The sequence below is a fragment of the Carassius auratus genome, unplaced genomic scaffold (genome assembly GCF_003368295.1).
Source record: "Carassius auratus strain Wakin unplaced genomic scaffold, ASM336829v1 scaf_tig00025997, whole genome shotgun sequence".
Lineage (NCBI taxonomy): Eukaryota > Metazoa > Chordata > Actinopteri > Cypriniformes > Cyprinidae > Carassius > Carassius auratus.
In genome coordinates, this window is record NW_020525474.1 from 6,198 (window position 1) to 31,468 (window position 25,271).

The 25,271-nt window shown below is 36.6% G+C and overlaps 1 protein-coding gene across 2 annotated transcripts; it reads left to right on the forward strand.

Moving 5' to 3' along the window:
* Window positions 1-8,503: 8,503 nt before the first annotated feature.
* On the forward strand, window positions 8,504-20,378 carry LOC113078558 (uncharacterized). 2 transcript variants are annotated; one of them, XM_026250854.1, is made up of 6 exons: window positions 8,504-8,972; window positions 15,523-15,734; window positions 16,500-17,485; window positions 17,588-17,657; window positions 18,424-18,592; window positions 19,945-20,378. In XM_026250854.1, the coding sequence occupies exons 2-6, from the start codon at window positions 15,527-15,529 to the stop codon at window positions 20,105-20,107; spliced, it is 1,596 nt and encodes a 531-aa protein (XP_026106639.1). In that variant the 5' UTR covers window positions 8,504-8,972; window positions 15,523-15,526; the 3' UTR covers window positions 20,108-20,378. The 2 variants fall into 2 exon arrangements, 1 of the variants encoding a protein (XP_026106639.1); XR_003281552.1 differs by lacking the exons at window positions 8,504-8,972; window positions 15,523-15,734; window positions 16,500-17,485; window positions 17,588-17,657 and adding an exon at window positions 18,064-18,145 and having other exon boundaries at window positions 19,945-20,015.
* The last annotated feature ends 4,893 nt before the right edge of the window (window positions 20,379-25,271 follow it).

Genomic DNA, 25,271 nt, shown 5'->3' on the forward strand with positions numbered 1-25,271 from the left:
AAATCTTCATCTGACCAAGATCTTCCGTTCTCTAAGTCAGTAATAAATAAAATAATTTGACGGTTCAATAATCTCTTCTTGCTATTTGCAAAATATTGTTTGTTTTGATGCCTTTTGTAAGACATTGCATTGTTTCATGCTTTTCATCTTCAGAAAAATATTTCTTCCTCACCATATTTCATGAGAAATGTGACTTGCTTAAAGGGATGGTTCACTTTCAAATTAAATTTTGATATGTTTTAGCTTACCTCAAGGGCATCCAAGATGTAGGTGTCTTTGTTTCCGCAGTAGTTCCCATTTTGATATTTTAAGGACAAACCGTTCTTGTCTGTGACTCATATAATAGAGGTCTATGGTCACCACCTCAAAGAGCATGCACAGAGGAGTCCAAATTAAACAATTCCCCATTGTAAGTTCACATTGATGACCTAAGAAACGAAACGAGCAGTTTTTGTGAGAAAACGAACAGTATTTATATTGTTTTTATTTCTTATACACAACCACATCCAACTGATCTGAGGGCACACGTGCTTCCTGTTGTTGTGTGACGTTTGCGCATGCTCTGGTTTATGTCACGGGTGCGTACTGGACAGAGGACTCAGATGCAGAGTAAAGAAAAAGGAGAATGTTTATTCTCGTCACAAAACACAAAATAACATAAACCATAATGAACTGCTCTGGCGCACACAGAGATCTCCGAGCTGGCCGGCACACTGCAGACCACTCGCGCTGCCGGATCTCTGAATTACGGATCCTTTGACACAAGAACAGAAGGTGAGACTGATACTGAGAATAATGCAAAACATGGGCAAAGACAAAACAATCTACTCACGACCACAGACAGAAAAGCTGAGACATATAAGGGAGTGGGGGAACGAGCGACAGGTGGGGAAGAATCAGCTTGTGATCTGCACAACCCCGCCATGATCAGCGCTGATTGCCAGACCACGAGCTACTGAACAGACAGGACAACACAGACCACAGGGGAAGCTGAGACAGCACCCTGCACCGTGACAGTTTAGTTTGCACAAGTGTGGAAAGCCCCGGAAGTTATCTCTCGCACGTGTACTCATTGTTTACACTTACTGTCTATGGTTTACACAGAGATTTTGGAAGTGTTACCTTTCACTGTGAAGATCTAAACCTATTTAGACGTACAAGAAATTGCAATGGAAGACGATTTTTAACATATCAACATATAACATTGCATTTTTTTCACAGCCATATTTATTTGAACCAGAATACACAGATCAAGTACTCAGGAGCAATGGAGGAAGCATCTGCTGCAGCAGCATGTCTTCAAGCCTCAGAGAGCCAGAGATCTCTTCACAATTGGTGGTGTTTTAGTAGCAAGTGTTGTGAGATGCCAACAGAAGTGGAGAGCATATGTTGTCACGAATGGAACATAGCAATGCCACAACTACAAGACGATGACAAGGACACTGACAATATCTCATCACACACCTGCCTGACTGAAGATCCTGAGTTTTCTCCACTGTTGAGTCGCAGCTTTTTGCATGTTGTGTTTTGTTTGCCACGTATAAACTGGAGGTGACGTCCAATGCCAGAGGGACCCAATGGCATGCTGTCAATAGAGTGAGTAATGTGTTGCATTTATTATAATCGCAATGATTATAGGGTGCATTATAAACTAATTATAAAATTATCAAATTAATTAATTACAATTACTGCATTATATTTCAGACAGTGCAGATTGGTGGCGTATCGTGTGGTAAACAGTAAACAATGAGTGACGTACACGTGCGAGAGATCACTTCCGGTGCTTTCCGCGCTTGCGCTGACTAAGCCAGAGCGTGCACACACATCACATCAGGAAGCATGCGCACCCTCAGATCAGTTGGATGAGGTTACAAGAGGTAACAACTATATAAATACTGTTCATTTTCTCACACAAACCGTTCGTTTTGTGTCTTAGGCCATCTGTGTGTACTTACGATGGGGAACTGTTTAATTCGGACTTCTCTGTGCATGCACTTTGAGGTGGTGACCATAGACCTCCATAATATGAGTCACAGACAAGAACGGTTTGACCTAAAATATCAAAATGGAGACTTATGCGGAAACAAAGAAACCAATTGGCTAGAACAGGGTAACATCTTTTGACTATAATAAACTTTGTTGCTACGTCAACTACCAGCAGTTACTACCATTATTAGTAAACTGTCTGCTTAATATCTGCTAACACAATATTTTGATGATTCCCCAAGAGACATTCTAATGTCTCTTGCAGAAATGTGTTGCAGAAATTTACAAACCTGATTCCAAAAAAGTTGGGACACTGTACAAATTTTGAGTAAAAAAGGCATGGAATAATTTACAAATCTCATAAACTTATATTTTATTCACAATAGAATATAGATAACATATCAAATGTTGAAAGTGATACATTTTGAAATGTCATGCCAAATATTGGCTCATTTTGGATTTCATGAGAGCTACACATTCCAAAAATGTTGGGACAGGTAGCAATAAGAGGTTGTGAATGTTAAATTTAATTATAAGGAACAGCTGGAAGACCAATTTGAAACTTATTTGGTCAATTGGCAACATGATTGGGTATAACAAGAGCCTTTCAGAGTGGCAGTGTCTCTCAGAAGTCAAGATGGGCAGAGGATCACCAATTCCCCCTATGCTGTGGCGAAAAATAGTTGAGCAATATCAGAAAAGAGTTTCTCAGAGAAAAATTGCAAAGAGTTTGAAGTTATTATCATCTACAATGCATAATATCATCCAAAGACTCAGAGAATCCGGAACAATCTCTGTGTGTAAGGGTCAAGGCCGGAAAACCATACTGGATGGCTGTGATCTTCGGGCCCTTTAGACGGCACTGCATCACATACAGGAATGCTACTTTAATGCAAATCACAACATGGGCTCAGGAATACTTCCAAATAACATTGTCGGTGAACACAATCCACCGTGCCATTCGCCGTTGCCGGCTAAAACTACAGGTGTCAGGAAAAGGAGCAGGATCCAACTGTGGTTGAATGAATGACAAGTTTATTGATAAAACTCAGAGGACTTAATCGGCTGGAGCACGAGACAGTTAGCACTCCGCAAGAAAGACCAGCTCGGTGATCTCTTTAGCGACAGCGGCACAGCAGTGGGAAACAGGTGGTGGATCAGCACTGGAAAGCCGTAGCCGGAATACGAAGGCAATGGAGAGGACGAGGTAAGTAGAGTCAGCCGCCTGGTAGATGCGAGCTACTAAGTAACGAGAGGCAAGGCAGAAAAAAAAAAAAAAAAAAAACAGGAACACCAGATCGACTAGACAGGAAAAAAAAAATTGCAAGAAGAAAGCTTAACTTTAACAATGCTTACAGACTGACAAGACAGCAAACACTAGGGCATGATAAAGGGAAGATAATCAGCGTAAGACAGGGTGCAGGTGAGGGATAATACGTTAACAGGGATAACAAGAGGGGTGGAGAAAACATAGCGGGAATAGTGAAACACCTGGCGAGCCAGCAAAACCTAAATTATGTGCTCCAGGACAGAAAAAGCCTCAGACCCCACTGAGATCATGACAGCAGGTCAAAAAAGAAGCCATATCTAAACATGATGCAGAAGTGCAGGAGTTTTCTCTGGGCCAAGGCTCATTTCAAATGGACTTTGGCAAAGTGGAAAACCGTTTTGTGATCATACGAATCAAAATTTGAAGTTCTTTTTGGAAAACTGGGACGCCATGTCATCTGGACTAAAGAGGACAAGGATAACAAAATTTGTAATAAGTTCTCAGTTCAGAAGCCTGCATCTCTGATGGTATGGAGTTGCATGAATGCATGTGGCATGGGCAGCTTACACATCTGGAAAGACACCATCAATGCTGAAAGGTATATACAAGTTTGTGACGAGTGGAGCGGGGCCGAGAGATGTGGGAACGAGCGAGGCCGGTAGAGTGATTGGGAAATCCGCGACACCTGTGCCCCACCACCAGTCTCGAGTCCCACAGAGGAGATGGAAGGATATAAAACTGGAGCGACGATAGTGAAGGACGAGAAAGGACCAGGCATGGGCCATTATTTTATGTTTTGCTTTTTATTTATGCGCACCAGTTGTCCGTGAGGGTCTGGTGCGCTGTTTTGTGTTTATTTGTAATTATTAAAGTTTCATTTTGATTGTGCGCCGGTTCCCGCCTCCTTCTTCTGGATTAATATGGAGATTTTATTATTACAAAGTTCTTGAACAACATACGCTCCCATCCAGATGTCATCTCTTTTAGGGAAGACCTTGCATTTTCCTACTTGACAATGCCAGACCATATACTTACAACATCAATTACAACATCATGGCTGCATAGAAGGATCCCGGTACTGAAATGGCCAGCCTGCAGTCCAGATCTTTCATCCATACAAAACCTTTGGCACATCATAAAGAAGACGATGCGACAAAGAAGACCTAAGACAGTTGAGCAACTAGAAGCCTGTATTAGTCAAGAATGGGACAGCATTCCTATACCTAAACTTGAGCAACTTGTCTCCTCAGTCCCCAGACGTTTGCAGACTGTTATAAAAATAAGAGGGGATGCCACACAGTGGTAAACACAGCCTTGTCCCAACTTTTTTGAGGTGGGTTGAGGCCATGGAATTTAAAATCTTTTTTCCCTTAAAATTATACATTTTATTTTGATATGTCATCTATGTTGTATTCTGAATAAAATATTAAAATTTGAAACTTCTACATCAATGCATTCTGTTTTTATTCACATTCTGTACAGTGTCCCAACTTTTTTGGAATTGGGTTTGTATATAGAGGCACATTTTCATGAGCCTGGGTGGCAAATGGCATTTTTTTTTTTTTTTTTTCACACAAATTATGACTCGGGACAGATTATAGATTAATAAACACTTATTTACATGTGGTTCCTTGCACAGTACTATGTTATGACCTCACCATGATTTTATAGTATATGATTTGTAAAGTAATACATTTGGATACTTGCATCACATTACTATCTCCATATGTATGGCTTTTCAGACGTAGTAAACTTGCTCTGAAGCTCACCTGGTACAGTACAGCATGATGCAAAATGCTCGAGTCCTGTGAAACATGAGTCTTGATTAAAGAGCTCATAGACTAGAAGCATGCTAAAATGCTAGTTACTTCAGAAAATAAGTTTTTATCTCCGCTTTGCCTTGGTTAACACTAGTAGTTAGGTTTGTGATTTTCTTTTGGTTGTACATGATTTTCAAACGCAATAGAGCATTAATCTTTTAGTGCCACTCACCAAACATTTCATGCCTGGTCTGCTGTATTGTACAACCAGGGTAATGCATTTAATTATCAAATTTAGGTTAATCTATTTTAAATAACTATTTTAACCTACTTTTAGCTCCACTCACTGGACATTTCATTTTTAAATATCACAAAACACGCAAGAAGCACCATATTAACATTTTGCAGAAATGCTGTCAAATGTATGGATTTTAAAAGAGCTTGGGTTGCATATATTATTGTTTTTATAGCTTTTTCTCTTTTTTCTTGTCATTTCCCCTGTTTAGGGAGAGCCCGATTGAATACTATGAAATTGGCAACTCCGTCTTATTCTGTTTTATTTCTATATGGGTTGATATCTGTGACTTCATCATCTACTCAGAGTGATTCAATTAAGCTTTTCATTTCTGATTGCTTAAAGCCAACATATTCACTCACCAAGACACAATCGCAATCAGAATACATCTGACTCAGAAATAAAGAATGAAGCTGCTCTTGTACCCTAATTTAGCTTTTCAGTGTAATTTTTAAAAGTAGCATTTTTATTTTTATTTTTATTTTATGCAAAAAACAAAACAAAGAAAAAAAACAATGTGGGCACCCCAGATTTGGTTATGCACCATACTTCAAGTTAAGAAAAATCTTAATGGATACATTTTTATCATTTTATCTTTCCCCATAACAAAACTAATGTATGCTAAATACCATTTTAAAACTGAAACATTTACAGTCAGTGTGTAATGTTTAAATTTATCAGGAATCCAACATGCTTGTCAACAGTAGACAATAAAAAATATGTTGTCTTCATAGCTGAATAAATCACCTTATATATACAAAACTTTCTGGGTCATGGCACCACATAACAGTAACATAGTATATTGCCACTGCTCTATAAAACCCTTATGTTATTCAGTTTCTCCACAGCCATTTAAACTCTGTACCATAATGCTTGTTGTGTACACATTTAATCTATTGTTATTGTTCCCTTGTCACTTGAAAACTGCATTTTGTTATTTATGGTAATAATTCACCTGTTTGTCTCTAAGTCCTTTTTTATTATAAACTCTGTGTTTATTATGAGGCTGACAAGGCTCTTTTTTTTCAAGGCTTAATTTTGCCTCATTATGCAACATTACAGGACTCATGTTGTCTGTTGGATGGATTAACAAGAGTGACTCATTAAACATCGCTCATAAACATCTAAAATACCTTGCATGTATAAACCTAAGAAATCATCAGCTTCAAATAAACGGTCGGCTCTGCTGCCAGGGCTTGAGCTCACAGTGTCAATGACTGGATGAGCACCAGATAAAGAGCACTACTAATGGCCCACTAGACTGCACTGGAAAAGGATAGGAAGAAGATGCAGCCTTTGTGACCCAGCTTCAGAGCTCTTCTCCTGGACACTGATTAGCTGGCTCACCTATCTGTGGTTCAGCCTGTCAGGGGTTCCGCTGAGCCAGGTCTTTCTGGGGGCCTCCAGGGACCCCTTGGCGAGAAATATTTGTGCTGCTGCAGGACATGCTAATCTTTCGCTCAATTCTTGCAGCGAGAGTGGGAGGTGGACATGGTCTTTGGCATGTATGATTTGAGCCAGGACTAGTGCTGCCCTCTGAATCTCTAATTCAGTTTCTGGATGAGACAGCAATACCATTTGGATTACTGGAACCCTTTACTGAGAGTGCTTTACATCTGTATTAAAAGTGAACTTGGGATTGACAGTTGGGGTGTACTATAATAATATAAAAACTGTCAATTTATTCAAAACTATATTTCTAAATATTATAGCATGGGCTGTTCTGAGTGTGGTTTGGCCCTGAATTGCTCCAATGGGAGGAGAAGCAAACATAATTTCCAGTATTTTGTTACCCAATATTATTCCATCTGATTAATCAGATTATCTTAATGTGTAAAATTCAAAGGCCTAATCAAGATATATATTGTAATTTAATTTAATTAGTGTTGTGATGGCCTTAAATGATAGTGTCTGGCTTTCTTGAAGCAGTAAGTACAATGCTAGTCTCACATATTGTACATAGAAATTACAGCAATCTTTAAAGCAAGTTTCTGAAAAGCATTGTAAAAATGCTCATCATGTAGCACATATATTATTGTATTTATTTATTTTTGTAAATTAAAAGAGCCTTAAATGGTTACTCCACCCAAAAATGAAAAGTTTGTCATTAATCACTTACCCCCATGCCATTCCAAACCTGTAACAGCTTCGTTCATCTTTGGAACACAATTAAAGGGTTAGTTCACCCAGATAGCAAATTTATGTAATTAATAACTTACCCTCATGTTGTTTCAAACCCGTAAAACCTCCGTTTATCTTTGGAACACAGTGTAAGATATTTTAGATTTAGTCTGAGAGCTCTCAATCCCTCCATTGAAGCTGTGTGTACGGTACACTGTCCATGTCCAGAAAGGTAAGAAAAACATCAACAAAGTAGTCTATGTGACATCAGAGGGTCGGTTAAAAATTTTTGAAGCATTGAAAATACATTTTAGTCCAAAAATAGCAAAAACTATGACTTTATTCTCCTCTTCCGTGTCTATCATTTTGTTTAAAGGCATGTGGGTGAGAAGGGCCAGGGCAGATGGAGTTCACCCAGCTCAAACCTTCCAGTCCATCCAGCTCCAAAACATCTTGTATTTATAAGACATTTTAATTTAAAGGACAGTTAATGAGAATTATCTCACACCAATAAAAGTAAGACAAGAAAATTGACACTCTAGTGAGAATTTGCACTTGTGTTCTAACTACATTTTAATTCTCACCCATTTTGCAGGCCCAGCACATCTGAAGCTTACAGGCTATTAATTGCTCATGCATGGATGAGTCAAGAGTGCCTCTGTGACTTCTGCCATTTCCTGATCATATACCAACTGTAGACATTTGTCTACATACTGCAGGAAAGCATGATTAATTGAGTTTTAGTCCTCTGATACGAGATTACTCAATTTAGTAATTAGCAGAGAGCTCAAAGTGACATTTTATCTTACATATGGGTGGCATGGCTATAATATTTTTTTATATTCTTTTTATATTTAACAGTTATATTACTGGAATACTTTTTACTGTTATTGAATATGTTCATCCCCTTGGCATGTTTTATTGTTGTACAGCACTGAATCACAGTAGACTTATTTTTTTTTTATCAAGACTCTTTTTAAGTCAAAGGAAAAACAAACACATAATATTAATGTTAAATAACAGATTCCAAAGGTATTATGATATTAATAGAAATAGTTTGGTTTCAACTGTTACCTGGGTGCTTCATCACACTGTAACCCTTTACTGTAAATTTACAGCGAATTTCTTACAGAATTGTACTGTATTTCCATAATACAGTATAAGGCTGTATAATTTACAGAGCAGCTGTAAACATACAGCACATTTCTGTTTTCCTCCCGATAAATTCGTAATACAGTATCAGACTGTAAATGCATTGCATTGTGGGATTGATTTTATTCGCGCTCAAATTCAGATGAGACATGACGCCAACTGATGTGCCAACTGTGCGAGTTTTTGTGAATTTGTAATTAAGCTTTTTGTTTCGTGTGAGCTTCGTTTCTTGTGAGCTTTTGTGTGCGTCTTTCAAATATTGCCTGTGACGCAGCAGAAACGGTTAACGTCACATGAAGTTCATGAAGACGGGAGGAAGCGTCGGTCATGCATCTGTGAGCAAAAGTGGATTTTAGAGCATGAGAAGACTGTTCAACTGACTGATACGGTAAGCCAATCTATTTTTATTTATTTATTACGTTCGGTTTTCTACATTAAGTTACACGAATAGTTTGATTTTGCGAACGTGGTTTTCTAACGCGAAAAAAACACTCCTTCTTTACCAAGTACGTTAACTTAACTTCGACATTTCACACAGCCAGCATACCATTTCATTTGCATGACCTGCTTATATAAGTTATATAAAATAAAAATCGCGAAAATAAAAATCACTCGTTCCACCGAGTGATTTACCATGTCATTTATATTATCTCCTTTTTTTCGTTTCAGGTTTAATAATCTGATGAAAAATCCAGTGCTAAAGTAAATGGTTTAGTAGTGTCTAGTCCACGTGCAAAAATGCCATGGTGTCAGTTCTGCGATTGTACTTTTGAATCGTTGTCAGCATTTTGCCAGCACATGAAAATCCATAGTCATGTTCCAAATAACGTTTTCAAATGTGGTATTCCGGATTGCTCCAGAACATTTACAAAGTTCACTGCTTTCAAAGCTCACATATTTAGGGATCACAAAGACAGGCCCTCAAAGTCATCTGTTGAGCAGTTAGGAATTGATGCCTTAGTGTGTGATATTGGAACATGTCAAGAAAAGTGCAGTGATTTGAAAAACTTTGTTTTACACTTGAAAAATCATATCAAAGAAGGCACCAGAGTGCCATGTCCATTTACATGCAATAAACAATTTTCTGTAGCGTCTACATTGACTTCACATTTATCCAGAAAACATCGAAACTCTTCAGCAGAAAGTTTGCGTCATAGTATACTTCAGTCAAATGTTTCAGTACAGATGCCGCATGGTGAGGCATCTAACATGGCCGAACTCTCACATCCACAGTCTGAATTGTTTGATTGTGGTGATGGCATACACTCTAAAAACAGCTGGGTTGAAAACAACCCAATTTGGGTTATTTTGACAACCCAGCGCTGGGTCAAAAAGGGACGAACCCAGCGCTGGGTTGTTTTAACCCAACCAGTTGGGTTATCATATTTAACCCAGCCTGCTGGGTTGCCTTTTTTATGGTTTAAAATGACTATATTGCAGGGTTTAAAAAAACAGAGCGGGTGTTTTTTATCACTGTATTTCAGAAGGAAAACTACTGTATTTAGAAAATGTTCGATATCATTTTTCATGTGCTTGATAAAGCAGCGTTTGTGAGCTCAGCACCGCTCTGCATCCGTTACCGGAGAAACCTACCTCTCCCGCTCTTAGCGCCTCCTGCTGGCAGAAAATAAACTCGCAGAGTGCAGCCATGTGGGGAAACGATGCATTTCTACGTTAAAATTAACCCAAATTGAGCTAGGCATTAAACCTACAAATGTTGTTCATTTTAAATATCACTTTTACACACAAATAATAATTATCAAAAGGAAAATATTTATTAAAAACAAGAGAAAAGTCAAAAAGTAACATGTTAGAAGAAATGCAGAAAAGGACGGCATTAACAGCTACAGAGTTCATAAACAAAGCATTGAACATTTGATGAATATAACTTAAGATCAAATTGGACTTTGTTCAATTGTATATATTGTATAAAAATATACGAAAACACATACAATAAATTTACAATTAGTTAGGTTTTTTTCCAACTATTCTGGCATGACAGTACACAAATAAATCACAACATTAACTTTGATATTATAACATTTAACAGACACATGTGTGTGTAAGAATGTGAGCAGGTGTATGAATGACAGAGTGTAAACTCTTCTACTAAACAACACAGAAAAAGCATTTAACTTTTTTTTTTTTTTTTTTTTTTACAAATTATACACTTACAGTTTGTTTCATAGTCCATGAATACAGATCATGCATCACGGTCAATTTTCATGATCTCTTTAGCATAACTGATGTAATCATGAAGAAACCCCATCAGCACAGCATGTGACATCTTCTACATCATCCAGGGCAGCGTCCTTCTTTAAAACCACCGCTGCATCAGTTTAGGGGAAAGAAGATTCTCCTCTCTGACCAGGATTCATCCCAGTCACCGCCTGTTCTTCATCAGTGGCCTAAGAGAAACACATTTGAAAAAATTAAACATTTAATTAAACTATCGATTTTCAGGTAGAGGTGTATTCACATCCGTAAGGATAGGTAAATAATCGGTTAAAGTTTCAACACTTTGTGTGGTTGTTTAATGTCTGTCTATCACAGCTCTCATGAAGTCTATAATGGCAGCACTAGTGTGAGGACAGGTGCTATTGTTTGAATAAATATCGCTTTCAGAAAGCTTCTTTACTGAAACATTAAAACAGTCATGACATTCACATACCTCACAAATGTTCATGTACGTGGAGGGCTGCTCTTCAAACCGTTAGTTCAACAAATAATTAAAATGTTCATAATTTACTCTCCCCATGTTTTTCCAGACTCATACAAAATCTGCTCATTTTTTGGAAAACGTATGAATATATTTAATATTCTCTTTTTGTGTTCTCCATTGCTGGTCTGGGAGACCAGTATTTTATTTTGAACATACATGTTTGCTATCATATAATTTAAGATGTATTCATATATAAATATCAGAATTTACTTCTACAATGACTCTATATTTATGAAGCTTGAAAATACTGATCTAAACTATAAATGGATTAACAAATATTATGAGAAAACTAAAAATATATTAATTTATGTTGTAAAGACAGACAAAAGTCTTATAGGTTTGGAATGACTTGAGGGCAAGTAAATGATTTTTTGTGTGAACTTTACCTCTAAGAGCGAAGACCAAGAATAATGACTCTCCAAATCAGACAAGACAACTCCAAACTTGGTTTGATTTCTGCAATAAAAACACAGACATCAATGGTCTTAATGAAATGAGCACGTAATCACACTGTTGTTGCATCAAAATGTGAAGTAAACTGGCAGGAGACAACAGAAAAATTTATTTTCTAAAAATAACTTACATAAAATCTCAAAGGAATGATGCTCTCCCATGTCTCTTGCTTTTAACATCTACAAAAACAAATATTATTTTACTCTTAGTAAAACACAACAACTGATAACATGAAATTACGAAGTTTACTTACCTTAAACGATCTTTCCCTCTCTTCCAAAGAAGCTGAGAAAACCTCTTCCTCACACAAACAGACTTGTGTGTCCTTAACTCCAGTTAGTTTGAGTACTGCAAAGAGGGACATCAATGGTTTCAATAAAATATTAACATATACATACATATATATACACATACATATATATACACACATACAGACACACACACACACACATATATATATATATATATATATATATATATATATATATATATATATATATATATATATATATATATATATATATATATATATAAAATCACACAGTTTTTGCATCAAAATGTGAAGTTAACAGGCAGGACACAACATAAACAATTTTCTAAAAAAAAAAAAAATAACTTAACTTACATCAGTCTCAAAAGAATGAAGTTATCTTGTCTCTGGATTGCAACATCTAAAAAAACACACATTATTTTAGTCTTAGTAAAAATAAAGATAACTTGATGTTATTCTGAAGTTTACTCTCCTTAAACCGTCTGTCCCTCCCTTCAGAAGAATGAACACCTCCTCCTCTTCCTCACACAGGTCTGTGACTCCTCACACAAACAGCTTCTGTGTCTTTAACTCTCAGCGCGAGGACAATGAAGACACAAGCTTGACAAGTCTGAAACATTACATGTAAAACATACTTTTAACAGTTACCACTTCAACAGCTTCAAAATAATTATGCTTGTCTTTACTACACAATGCCGTTTCCTTTAGGAGACAAACACACATTCAGTTTAACCGCGAAAAAAAAGACAAATTCACATGAGCGTAACCGTGACCATAACCGTCTGTTAACGCCTCAAAAAGTACAGTTAATGTAAAATCTTATGTAAATATGACAAAATACATTCACAGACGTTATATTAAAAGTACATCCTCCGTTCAGTACCGTTAACGTTACATGAGGCAGTTAAGACCTCCGTGTCTGAGGCGAAAACCGCGTCCGTTTAAAAAAAAAAAAATATATATATATATATATATAACGTTAAGCTCCTTTGTTTCCGCCTTTCATAAAACCTTCCGCCTTTCTTACAACCGGGTAAACAATAAAAGATAACTTTACATTTTGAATATTTACTTACCATAGTCTTTCACTCGCTTCTCGCTTCTATCACGCTGAGAAAATGGCGGCTGCTCGCACTGGAGACGTACGATCTTGACGTGACGTGCGTGCTCTCCTTCACGTCCGCGTCCTCAACCCAGACCCGCTGGGTTAAAAATTTTTTTTTTTAAACTTATTTTCAACCCAAACTTGGGTTAAAACATCCCAAAGTCCTATCCAGCGGCCTCAACCCAGCAGTTGGGTTGAAAAAACAACCCAGCGTTTTTTAGAGTGTAGAGCAGTTGGAGAATGTACTTTGCCAGATAATGCAGATGAATCTCTTTTTTTGAAAAACATGGCTCTGTTTTATCTCAAGTTACAGGCAAAGCATATTCTCCCATCATCTGTGATTCAGTCGGTAATTGAGGGGATGCAAGACATCCATGATATTAGCCAGTCTCATTTGCTACTCAAGCTAGGGGAAAAATTGATTGCACTTGGTTTTTCTGAAAATGATATAAAGAGTGTTTTGGATGTCTTGCAAACTGATGATCTTTTTCGGAGGTCTATTATTAATACACTTAGCACTGATAAGAGAAGAAAGTCTTTTTATAAAGACAATTTTAAGTTTGTGGATCCTGTCCCAGTCTGTCTTGGTCAAAATGAATCTGGCCAACAAAGCTTTGCTCAATACATTCCTATTAAGAAAAGCTTAGAAGCACTGTTCTGCTGTAAATCAGTGATAGAACAACATAATAATTCACGATCTGAAGTCAGAGCCAAAGATATCCTCTCTGATGTATGGGATGGCAACAATATTGATGAAAATATGCTGTTCAAAACTGATAAAGATTCATTAGCTTTAATCTTGTATGAAGATGCTTTTGAAGTTGCCAATCCACTTGGTTCTGGTAAGAAAAAGCACAAAATTCTTGCCGTTTACATGACACTTGCAAACCTGCTGCCTCACTGTAGGTCAGGCATTGACCCTATGCAGCTAGTTCTGCTGTGTAGGGAACAAGATTTTAGATTTTTTGGACAAGATTTGGTCTTTGCAACTCTGGTAAAAGACCTTAAAGACCTGGAGGAAAATGGTGTTGAGTTAGCGGATGGAAAGGTGCACAAAGGTACATTGTGTGCCATAGCTGGCGATAACCTTGGATCACATTACATTGGTGGCTTTGTTGAGAATTTCAGTAAAAGTAAAAACTTTTGCAGATACTGTGAAATTGACCGCCAAACATTTAACTCAGCTCCCCTAACAAAGGCATTAACAAGAACTGTGGAGTCGTATGAGCAAAATCTTAAGGATTTGGATGCTGATCAAACTGAAATTGCAATTGGTGTCAAATGTAATTCTCCCTTTAATGACCTGAAATATTTTCACGTTTGCCAGCCAGGATTGCCTCCCTGTCTTGGACACGATCTTTTTGAAGGTGTTGTGTCATTTGACCTTGCTTTGTATATCGATCATCTTGTGAATCAGGAGAAATGGTTCACATACACTGAACTAAATCATCGTATTAACCAGTTTAAGTATCTTGGGAATGATGCGCGTGATAAACCAGTTGAGATGACTCCTGGTACTGGGAAATTAAGTGGACATGCAGTTCAGAATTGGTGCTTTCTCCGGCTTTTACCTCTTTTGGTTGGGGAAAAGATTGTCAGTCCAACTGAAAATGAGGTATGGCAGTTAGTACTTCAACTCAGACAGATAGCAGAGCTCATCTGTGCTCCTTCCATTAATATTGGTCAGATTGCATATTTATCAGTGCTAATAGAGGAGTATATTGAGACTCGAAAGGTGGTTTTTCCAAATCATCCCCTTAAGCCAAAGCACCACTACCTGTGTCATTATCCTGAGCTCACTGGTCGTTTTGGTCCACTTATTCGCCTCTGGACACTACGCTTTGAAAGTAAGCACTCATACTTTAAACAGTGTGCGAGAAAATTGCACAACTTCAAGAATTTGAGTGCTACATTGGCAGAAAGACATCAACTTCTTCAGGCTTACCTACATGCTGGAAGCCCTTTCCCTGAAAATGTTGTGGCAGAGAGGGGAATAGAGTTTCATGTTAATGACTACAATGATGACATTCAAGGATCTGTTGCTGGTCTTAACTTTCAGCCAGGGAATACAGTAGCATGTAATGAAGTGACCGTAAAGGGAACACTTTATAAAAAAAACATGCATGTTGTTTTGCAGAAGAATGATGAGGGAATTGTGTTTGGGAACATTCATTTAATTATTGTACATGACAATTGCGATGTGTATTTTGTCACAAAGAAAAGTCAGTCTTTTTGTCTTATAGACCAGGGAGTTCATTGCTTGAAACCACAAGATCAAGGCTACCTATGCATAAATCAAGACAGTCTACTGGATTACTATCCTCTGCCTGAGTATTCATTGTGTGGCTTGTCAGTAATTGTTCTCCATCATTCCTTCCCAATTTTAGAATAATGTCTGGAATGAAAGAAGTCCTGAAAGATGCTGTACTGTTGGTGTTGCCAAGCCTATCTCCAGATGTAACCAACCAGCTTGTTGAGAAGCTCATGGACCAAGGTGTTGAAGGCTTGGATGATTTGGTTTATGTAAAAGAAGATGACATTTTGGAGTTTATAAGACCTATCCAATGCAGAAAACTTCTTAGTTCATGGAAAAATCAAGGTAAAGATAAGGTTGATGTAAAAAAAACACACACAAATATAGTATATGGAAATTTAAAGGATTTATTCACCCAAAAATGGAAACCTTGTCATTAATTACAAACTCTCAAGCTATTCCAAACAAGCAAGACAATCTTTCATCTTCACTACACAAATGAAGATCTTTTTGATGAAATTGAAGAACTTTTGTCACTCCATAGATATTAGATTAATGGATGTTACACCAGGGGTGTAACATCTATTTTATGAAGCAACATGAGTGTGTTGTTTCCCCCCCTAAAAATCTTTATTTTCTACAACATTATCTCCAAGGGATGTTCACTAAAGCCCCATAATGCATGCCATGCTGTGTTGACATGAGAGCAGACATTGTTGTGTGAACACACATTTTAGATTATTATTTTGTAAATAAACAAACCACTTCTAACATTAAAGATAAACCACTGGAGTCATATAGATTACGGTCTATAGATTACTCATATAGACAGTATACTCAACTGACAGTGGAAGTTGAGTATACTGTCTATAAAGGGACAGAAGTCTCTTAGATTTTATCAGGAATATCTTCATTTATGTACCAAAGTAAACAAAAGTCTTTCTGGTTTGGAATGACGTGAGGGTGAGAAATGAATGACAGAATGTTAAATTTGTTTGTGTGAACTATCCCTTTTATCCTTTAAAATGCATTCTAGTACTGTTACTAGTACTGTTACTTACTATTATGTAAGTTGATACAATAACTGATTATTTATATATATAAACACAGAACATCAGAACTGCACAGTTGTACTGCCACCTGCTGAGGTTCTCCCCTCGGTTCCCCCCGAAACAAACACTACTCTTGGTTCACCTCCATCAAGCTCCTCAAGGCCAACATCAAGCAGTTTAGCATCAGCCAGTGTCACACATTCATGGACTGAAAATTTCCAAGTTCCCTGGAGCTTAATGCCAGACGGTATAAAGAGTGCTGTTGAGAATGGACAGAGACCTTCTCCTTCTGATCGAAGACAAATGATTAGAATCCTTGCTGATGAAATGAGAAAATATGACAAAAACCCCACCAGATCACAGTGTCTTACTGTTAGTCGCAAAATAGTGAGCCAGTATCCAAAGTCTTTTGCTGACATGTTGGGTGACAAGCAGGTTGGGGGTGGATATGAATCTGTTCTTTCACAGCTGAAAGTACGCATCGAGCACCTGAATCGAACAAATACACTAAGTCATCATAGGATCCAAAGAAGTGACACCGGAACTACTAGAAAACGAAGTTCCACTGACTCGTATGGTTGTACAAGATGGCAGCCGGATCTTCCACCTAGGGAAACTTATGACAGTCTTGAAGTGAAACGTCAGAAGATGGAGGAGATGCATCTTCATGAAGGAATCTCTGGAGCAGAGAGAGGAGACGTTTGCAAGCTCATGGAGGAAACCTATTGGCTTCAGCGTCACATGATCAATGCAACCCCATCCCCTACAATTGCAGATATCAAAACTAAATGGCCATATCTTTTCACACAGAGGCATATATATGGACATTTTGAACAGCTTACTGACAAAAAAGTGCTCAGATGTTTGGAATTGTCTATTCAGGAGTGTGGACAAATCATAATTGAATTTTTCAAAAGCAAACCAACCAATGATGACATTCGAAGCATTCTCTCCAGAGGTGAAAATGATGTGGATGCCATGGTCATACAACTACTCCTTGCACACTTCAAAGAGAAGTTAGATGGGGTTTTCCTTCAAGCAGATGTAAGTAGAGATTATTCAACCAATCTAATTTATCTATAATATCTTTTATGGATTGGTCTGTTGATCATGGTTGTACTGTCTTTTTTTTAAAATTTGTTTCAGGAATTTGCAACTCCATCTGATGTCCAGCATTCTCTTAATTTGCCAGAGAGTCCACGCCTTATATTTCTTGGTATGTTAACATTAAAGTCGTTTAACCTTATAAAGTGAAGAGCAAGTCATCATTTACTTGCCCCACTGCAAAAAAAATGTTTTAATTAACTTCTATTTATTTATTTTTTTGTTCCCAAGTGTCTTTTCATTTTTTTCTTTTTTGCATGAAGAAGAATTTACTAGTAAAAAAAAATATTGTTTTCCGAAATGTTTTTGCAAAAAAATAAAATAAAAAAGGTTTAAGAAAACAATTTTAAGAAAAAAAAAAAAAAAAAAACATAATTTTTACTTGTCTAGTTTATTATTCTTGATGTAAGAACTTATAGTTATTTGTCTGGAAACTAGACCAAATAGTAATTAAGAAAAGCATTTTTTGCATTGGGGTGTTGTTCCAATATAGTATTACATTTTCAGGAAGAGAGTGGTGATGGTATGAGAAATATAAAAACAGATTTTAATTGGCAACATATGTATGGAAGAATCAACTGTGTTCAGCAAAATTGTGTGGTTGTGAAGTCCAGCTAACTAACCCTAATATTACTTTCATTTAACCAGGGAAAACTATTCCTCTAAATAGGAAATTGCACATATAAATTAAATTATAGTATTACTGTATTGATGAACCCTACCCAAAAGCACTATTAAGGCAGAATGAAATGGTGTATCCTGTGAACAGAGTACTTATAACAGTTATGTAGAATTATGAATAGACAACTACATAGAACCAAATTGGAACCCACAATAGTATTATTACGTTTTCATTCTGATTTTTATTTTTATTAAAGGTCAATCTCTGAGCAACCAGCGCTGGATGTTGAGTTTGGAGGGTCAAGTTGTGTGTGAAGGAGCACAGCCCAACTTCATCACTGGACTGGCAGCGCTGTTTGCCTCCTTCTATAACTTCAATTTACAGTACCAGGAAGAGGCAGCATGCACCCTTGAGTTTGTTCAGAGGTAAGTCATTGGCATATTTGAAATATATGTTTTAGACTCAATTGTCACTAACCTTTGTCTTGACAGTATTTGTTAAGGACTTCATTTTTTTTTTCATAAATGTTTTGTACAGCTGACTACTGCGAATAACAATATGGACCTGGTTTCACACACTGCAAAACATGCTTTTCTTACGTAGTGTTTTTGTCTTGTTTCCAGTCTCAAAAAAAAAAAAAAACTTAATTTGGAGTAATTCCCTTGGAAAACAAGACGTTATATCTTATCTAATTTTACGTATCTAGTAAATGCATCTAGATTTAGGATTTTATTTTGATATTTGGACAGGGAACCAGACAAAAAGAAAAGCATTTTTTGCAGTGCAGACAGGGCTTAGCTTGAAGGGTTAGTTCACCCAAATGGAAAAATTATGTCATTGATAACTCACCCTCATGTCGTTCCAAACTAGTAAGACCTTCATTTATCTTTGGAACACATTTTAAGATATTTTAGATTTAGTCCGAGAGCTCTCAGTCCCTCCATTGAAGCTGTGTGTACGGTATACTGTCCATGTCCAGAAAGGTAAGAAAAACATCATCAAAGTAGTCCATGTGACATCAGATATTTTGAAGCATCGAAAATACAATTTGCTCCAAAAATAACAACACTTACGACTTTATTCAGCATTGTCTTCTCTTCCGGGTCTGTTGTGAGTGCGTTCACAACACTGCAGTGATGCTGCTGACGTGTTATCTTTGTTATTGGGCACACCAGAAAACACGTCAGCAGCTTCGTGAGAGCGCTTACAACAGAACTGGAAGAGAAGACCATTTTAAATAAAGTCGTAATTGTTGTTTTTTTTTTTTGGACCAAAATGTATTTTTTATGCTTTATAACTGACCCTCTGATGTCACATGGACTACTTTGATGATGTTTTTCTTACCTTTCTGGACATGGACAGTAGACCGTACACACAGCTTCAATGGAGGGACTGAGAGCCCTCGGACTAAATCTAAAATATCTTAAACTGTGTTCCTACGGGTTTGGAATGACATAAGGGTGAGTCATATATGACATATTTTTTATATTTCGGTGAACTGACCCTTTAAGCCAGGTCTAGGCCTTAGTAAAATAAGGGTATTTAAAGGGATGGTTCAGAGTAAAATCAACCTAGGGTCATTTTCACCATGATATTGAGCCAAACGCCCTGATTCAGTACCTGATGAGGGGATTATATTGTTAATAAGCTGGGTGAATAGTGGTTAAATCTCTCTCTCTCTCTGTGTGTGTGTGTGTGTATATATATATATATATATATATATACGCACAGTCTATAATATCTCATTGTGTTTTTTTTCCTCTTTTCTGCATTTTAGACGCTTTGTTGACATCAATCCTGAACGTGGATCAAAAGCAAAAAAAGGAAAAGTGACTTCAAAGAAAACTGGCCAAGTCGTGCAAAAAAAGAACGCAACTGTAAGCCCACCAGTTTCCTCACTTCTGCGAAAACTTGCAGACTTTGAATGGAACTTTGTTTAGAACCTGTCAGCAAGTACATTCAAAGTAATTAAGATTACTGCATCGTTAATTCCATTTATAAAAAAACAACTGCCATTTCAGTCATTTTGAGGTTCTATTCTTTTTTTTTCTTTTTTTTTGACTCTTTACATTTCTGAAAAAAAAGGAAATTGGTTAAATGTCAACAAGATTACTATATTATAAAGTGTTGTGTTCAACTTACATTTTAAATGTAAAAAAAACAAACAAAAAAAACCAGCTGGCATTTCAGCCAAATGTATATTAGGCAATATGTCTGGTCGTTGCTTTTAAAATAAATGTCTTAAAACACAGATAATGTTGTTGTTGTTTTTTTTTTTTTGCTGTAGACAGGAAAATACAGTATGTGGATGGCAACTCACCTGCCAGTATTTTACTGTAAATTTACAGTAAAACGGTTTACAGAACTAGTACTATAAATTCTGTTTACAGTACTAGTTCTGTAAAAATACAGTATGTGGCTGGCAACCCAGCTGCCAGTATTTTACTGTAAATTTACAGTACAACGGTTTACAGAACTAGTACTGTAAATTGTTTACAGTACTAGTTCTGTAAAAATACAGTATGTGGCTGGCAACCCAGCTGCCAGTATTTTACTGTAAATTTACAGTGAAAAGTTTTACAGTGCAGTCACTGCTTTAAGCTTGACATTTTTTTTTTTTTTTTTTTTTTTACAAATGTCATATCAAATCTTACCAGTTTTACACAGTTTGTAGAAGGCATGAGAGACTCTCTGAAGCCTGTGGTGGGGGTCTAAAAATGGCTTTACCCTCATGATCTCATAACCTGACTGAGCTCTGAGCAAGTATTGAATTATTATGTGAATACTTATGCAAACAATTACTTTGGGTTTAATATCTGTAAAACATTTTAACCAAATACTTTCAAACAAAGCCACAGCAGAACACGGAGCAACACACATAAATGATTCAGTGTTTTTGAAGAAATAGTTTAATGAATGATTCAATGACTCATTCACTGAGTGCCACTCGTTTTGTTCCTAAATGAAAAAGCTTTTAAACGAATCAGTTGAATTCATGATTAAATGACTCACTCATAAAGACAGCTATTTATTATATTCCTAAATGATTCAGTGATTTTGAATTAATTTGTTGGATGAATAAATTAATGATGCACTTATAGAAACGGGGGCTGCATCTGAAATCGCATACTCGAGTAAGAGCTTCTTTTAAACAATTACTCTGTGACTGCTATATATTATGAATGACAATACAATAATAATATGAATATACAGTGGTTTGAGTCTTACCTCTCAGATAGGTCCTTCAAGGCATGTTGTAGAGGTGAGGTGTCCATGTCGCAAAATCTAGCTACTGGGGCGCCTCAGTGCTCAGTTCTTGGATCACTTCTTTTCTCTGTCTATATGGCATCATCATGTCTGTTCTGTAATTAAGAACAATGGTTTTTCATATCACTGCTATGCTGTTGACACTCATTTCTACCTCTCATTCCATCCTGATGATCGGACGATAGCAGCTCACATCTTAGCATGTCTAACAAACATTTCTTGTTGGATGACAGACCATCACCTTCAACTCAACCGGGCTAGGTCAGAACTGCTTGTGGTTTCAGCAGATCCATCACTTTATTAAAATGTCACCATCCAGTTAGGTTCATCAACCATAACTCCTTCAAAAACAGCTAGAAACCAATAGGTGCTCATATAAAATTCAAGGCATTAATGTTTGCCCCTGTCTTGACAGTACATCTGCTCCTACATCGAGATTTCAAGGAATATATACTGCTCTGAGTGAGAGGAGTTTGTCCTGGGACCACACAAGGATCTGGTGCAGACCTCCTTGGTTGTTGATGTAAGATACCACCGATGTGTTGTTGGTGCGCACCAACACATGGTGACCTCTCAGGTCTGGGAGGAAATGTTTTAATGCTGAATACACAGCTAGCATCTCTAGAAAATTAATATGCCATGTCAGATAGTGACCACTGGTCTCAGATATATATGCAGAATACCATCTCTGAACGCACAACAAATTGAACCCTGAAGCAGATGGTCTACAACAGCAGAAGAACACACCGGGTGCTGCTCCTGTAAGCTAAGAACAGGAAATGAAGGCTACAATATGCACAAAATTGTCTATTGACTATAGAAGATTGGAAAAATGTTGCCTGGTCTGATGAGTCTAGATTTCTGCTGCAGCAAATGGCCTCCACAGTAGCCAGATCTCAATGTTATAGAGCAGCTTTAGGATGCGGTGGAACAGAAGATTTGCATCATGGATGTGCAGCCAACAAATCTGCATATATATATGGTAACACTTTAGTATAGGGTTCAATTCACACTAATGACTACTTTCTTATTAGCAAGTCTATTATTAACATATTGGCTGTTTATTAGTGCTAATAAAGTACATATAATGCATGACATACATAATCCTACCCAATACCCTACACTTAAAAACTACCTTATAAACTATTAATAAGCAGCACATAAGGGGTTAATCGAGGCAAAAGTCATAGTTAATGGTTAGTTAATAGTGAGAATTGGACCCTTAAAAAAATATGTGACCATATATATATATATATATATATATATATATATATATATATATATATATATATATATATATATATATATATATATATATATATAACCTTACTACGTGTACTGCGTTTGCCTAACAGAGATTTGGCATTTGCACTTATAGATTGTTGCTCTTTTGTTAATTTTGATTGCTTTTATTGTCCTCATTTTTAAGTCTCTTTGGATAAAAAGCATCTGCTAAACCAGCCAAGCTACCTTTGCTATATTGTTATTGACATATGACCTTTCAGTGTCAGTTGCGTTGCTTCATTGATAGTAAAGTGTCCGTTTGATATGCACTTCAGAATCTTGCCTGAAGTAGTTATCTGGGACTTTTATACCTACAGTACTTGAGGAAATCAACTTTAGTCCAAATTAAGTTCTTAGCACTGCATATTATTAATTATATTTTGATATATTTACAGTAGGAAATTTACTAAATATCCTAATGAGTTTTGGCATAAAAGAAAAATCAATCATTTTGAACCCTAAAATGTACCCATGCTACTTATGACAAATATATAAAATACTCCAACCTCAGTTAATATTAAGTCTTTGAGTTTGTATCTAAGACTATTTTTTAGCAAAGAATAGATGTAAGAGTATAATTTGCAATTTTGTAATGTCTGTGAACCAAGAGCAAAAACTAAATTTCTCTGAGAATTTATTTATTTTATTTTTTTCTCACCCCAAAAGCATCCGCTGTCAGTATTCAAGCTTTGCTTTGGCTCAGCACCACTCCTTTGAAGTTAAAGCCATTTCAATCCATCTGTCTCTGCACACAAAATAACAATAATGCAGTCATTAGCATAAAACCCAACTACCATCCGTCACTCTCTCAAGGTTATTACTTCAGCACATGTCCCATATTATTTGCCATTTACAATATGTCAGTGTGCTGATTGTGTTGTAATAATACCATTGGATTGCCAGTTGCGTGACAACAGAAGTGCTTCATAATTGAATTTTTTGGCAAGACACTATCAAGTCACCGCTAGAAACGAGCAATTAATCAGTATTTCAGGGGAACATGACAAATAACTCGCTGGGGGAAAAGAGGGGTGGAAAAGTTCGACTGATGAAGATGTCATGGTAGTTCTGTACAAATGCTACAAAAACAACTGCTGCAATTTGTTCTTTTATAGTGAGAGCGTAAATGGCCTAAATGTCCTATTACACTTACAATGAACCGGGTGTAAGCCAGGTTCCGATAAGGCTTTATTACTCCATTCACAGTATTCTGAAGCTTGATATTAAACAAGTCCCTCATTAGTTCAGAACAATTCAACAGTGTATTAGGTCTAAATGTCAGTCACAAGTCCTTATCATGTTTGGCTTTCTAATTTTCAGAGAAGGTCAAATATATTATTTGAATTGCCCCTAATTGTAAGTGTCTGGGTACAGCTAAATATGCTTTTTTATCTGAAAATGAATATGCTGATTGCTATGGCTTTAAGTTGTTGGATGTTTCAAAAACATTTCATAAGCATAAAGCAATTTCATAAAGCATATTGGGTCTCCATCTAAAGGGAAGTGAGGAATTATTCAGCATGTACAGTAGGTTTTGGAGTGGATGTTTTTAAGTATCTTTTAATGTATTGTCCATTTTGAGACCAAAACATCTAGTACAAACCATAGCTTTAATGGGAATGGTTGTTTATTTTGTTTATTGCTGTAAATGCTTACATGGGGAGGCATTATTGAATTTCCACACATGTGCTTACTGCTGGTTTATGGGTTAGAGTCTGATCAATACACTTAGTGCTTTTTAGCCTTTTAGCCTCTTTTAAAACTATTTATAAAATATGGTAATTGCTCTTTTTCTGGGGAAATGCAGATAGATAATGTATGTTATAATGTTTTTTTTTTTTTTTCTGATAATTTTCCTTGCCAATGTCCTTTGTCTTGTCTTGACAATATAATCTATTTGATGGCGCTAACACTATTGGTTGAGAATAAAACCTGAACTGGATTGAACTGGCCTTTTTATGTATGTATGTATGTATATATGTGTGTGTGTGTGTGTGTGTGTGTGTGTGTGTGTATATTATATAGATATATTATTATATATTATATATAATATATATTAGATAGATAGATAGATAGATAGATAGATAGATAGATAGATAGATAGATAGATAGATAGATATGTGTACCTATGTGCATAGGTTCTATATGGACAACATTTGCATCTTGAGGTCAAGTATTGATTTCTTTCTCTGAATGCAATACCATTTTGCTTCTGCCAAGCTCGACATCTGTGTCAAATGGAACACACACACACACTTGTTCTCTTTCTTGATGTTACACTGACCAGCCAATTAATTGCATTGACCCCTTTAATATGCTAGCTGTGATGTAAATGGTTTGCTCTCTGGGTGCGTTTAAAATCAGTATCACTTGTATGATGTAGAGCATGACAGCTTTATTGAAACTGCAACAAGTCAAACAAATCTTGTAAAGATTTGAGCAGTTTTATTAAGCATCTTTTCAGTGATTTGTCCCAGCTGTAAGTATAAATCTCAAAGGGACTTTTCCTCTACAGAAAGGTCAACAAATGTAAATGGAATCAATTAATCTTGC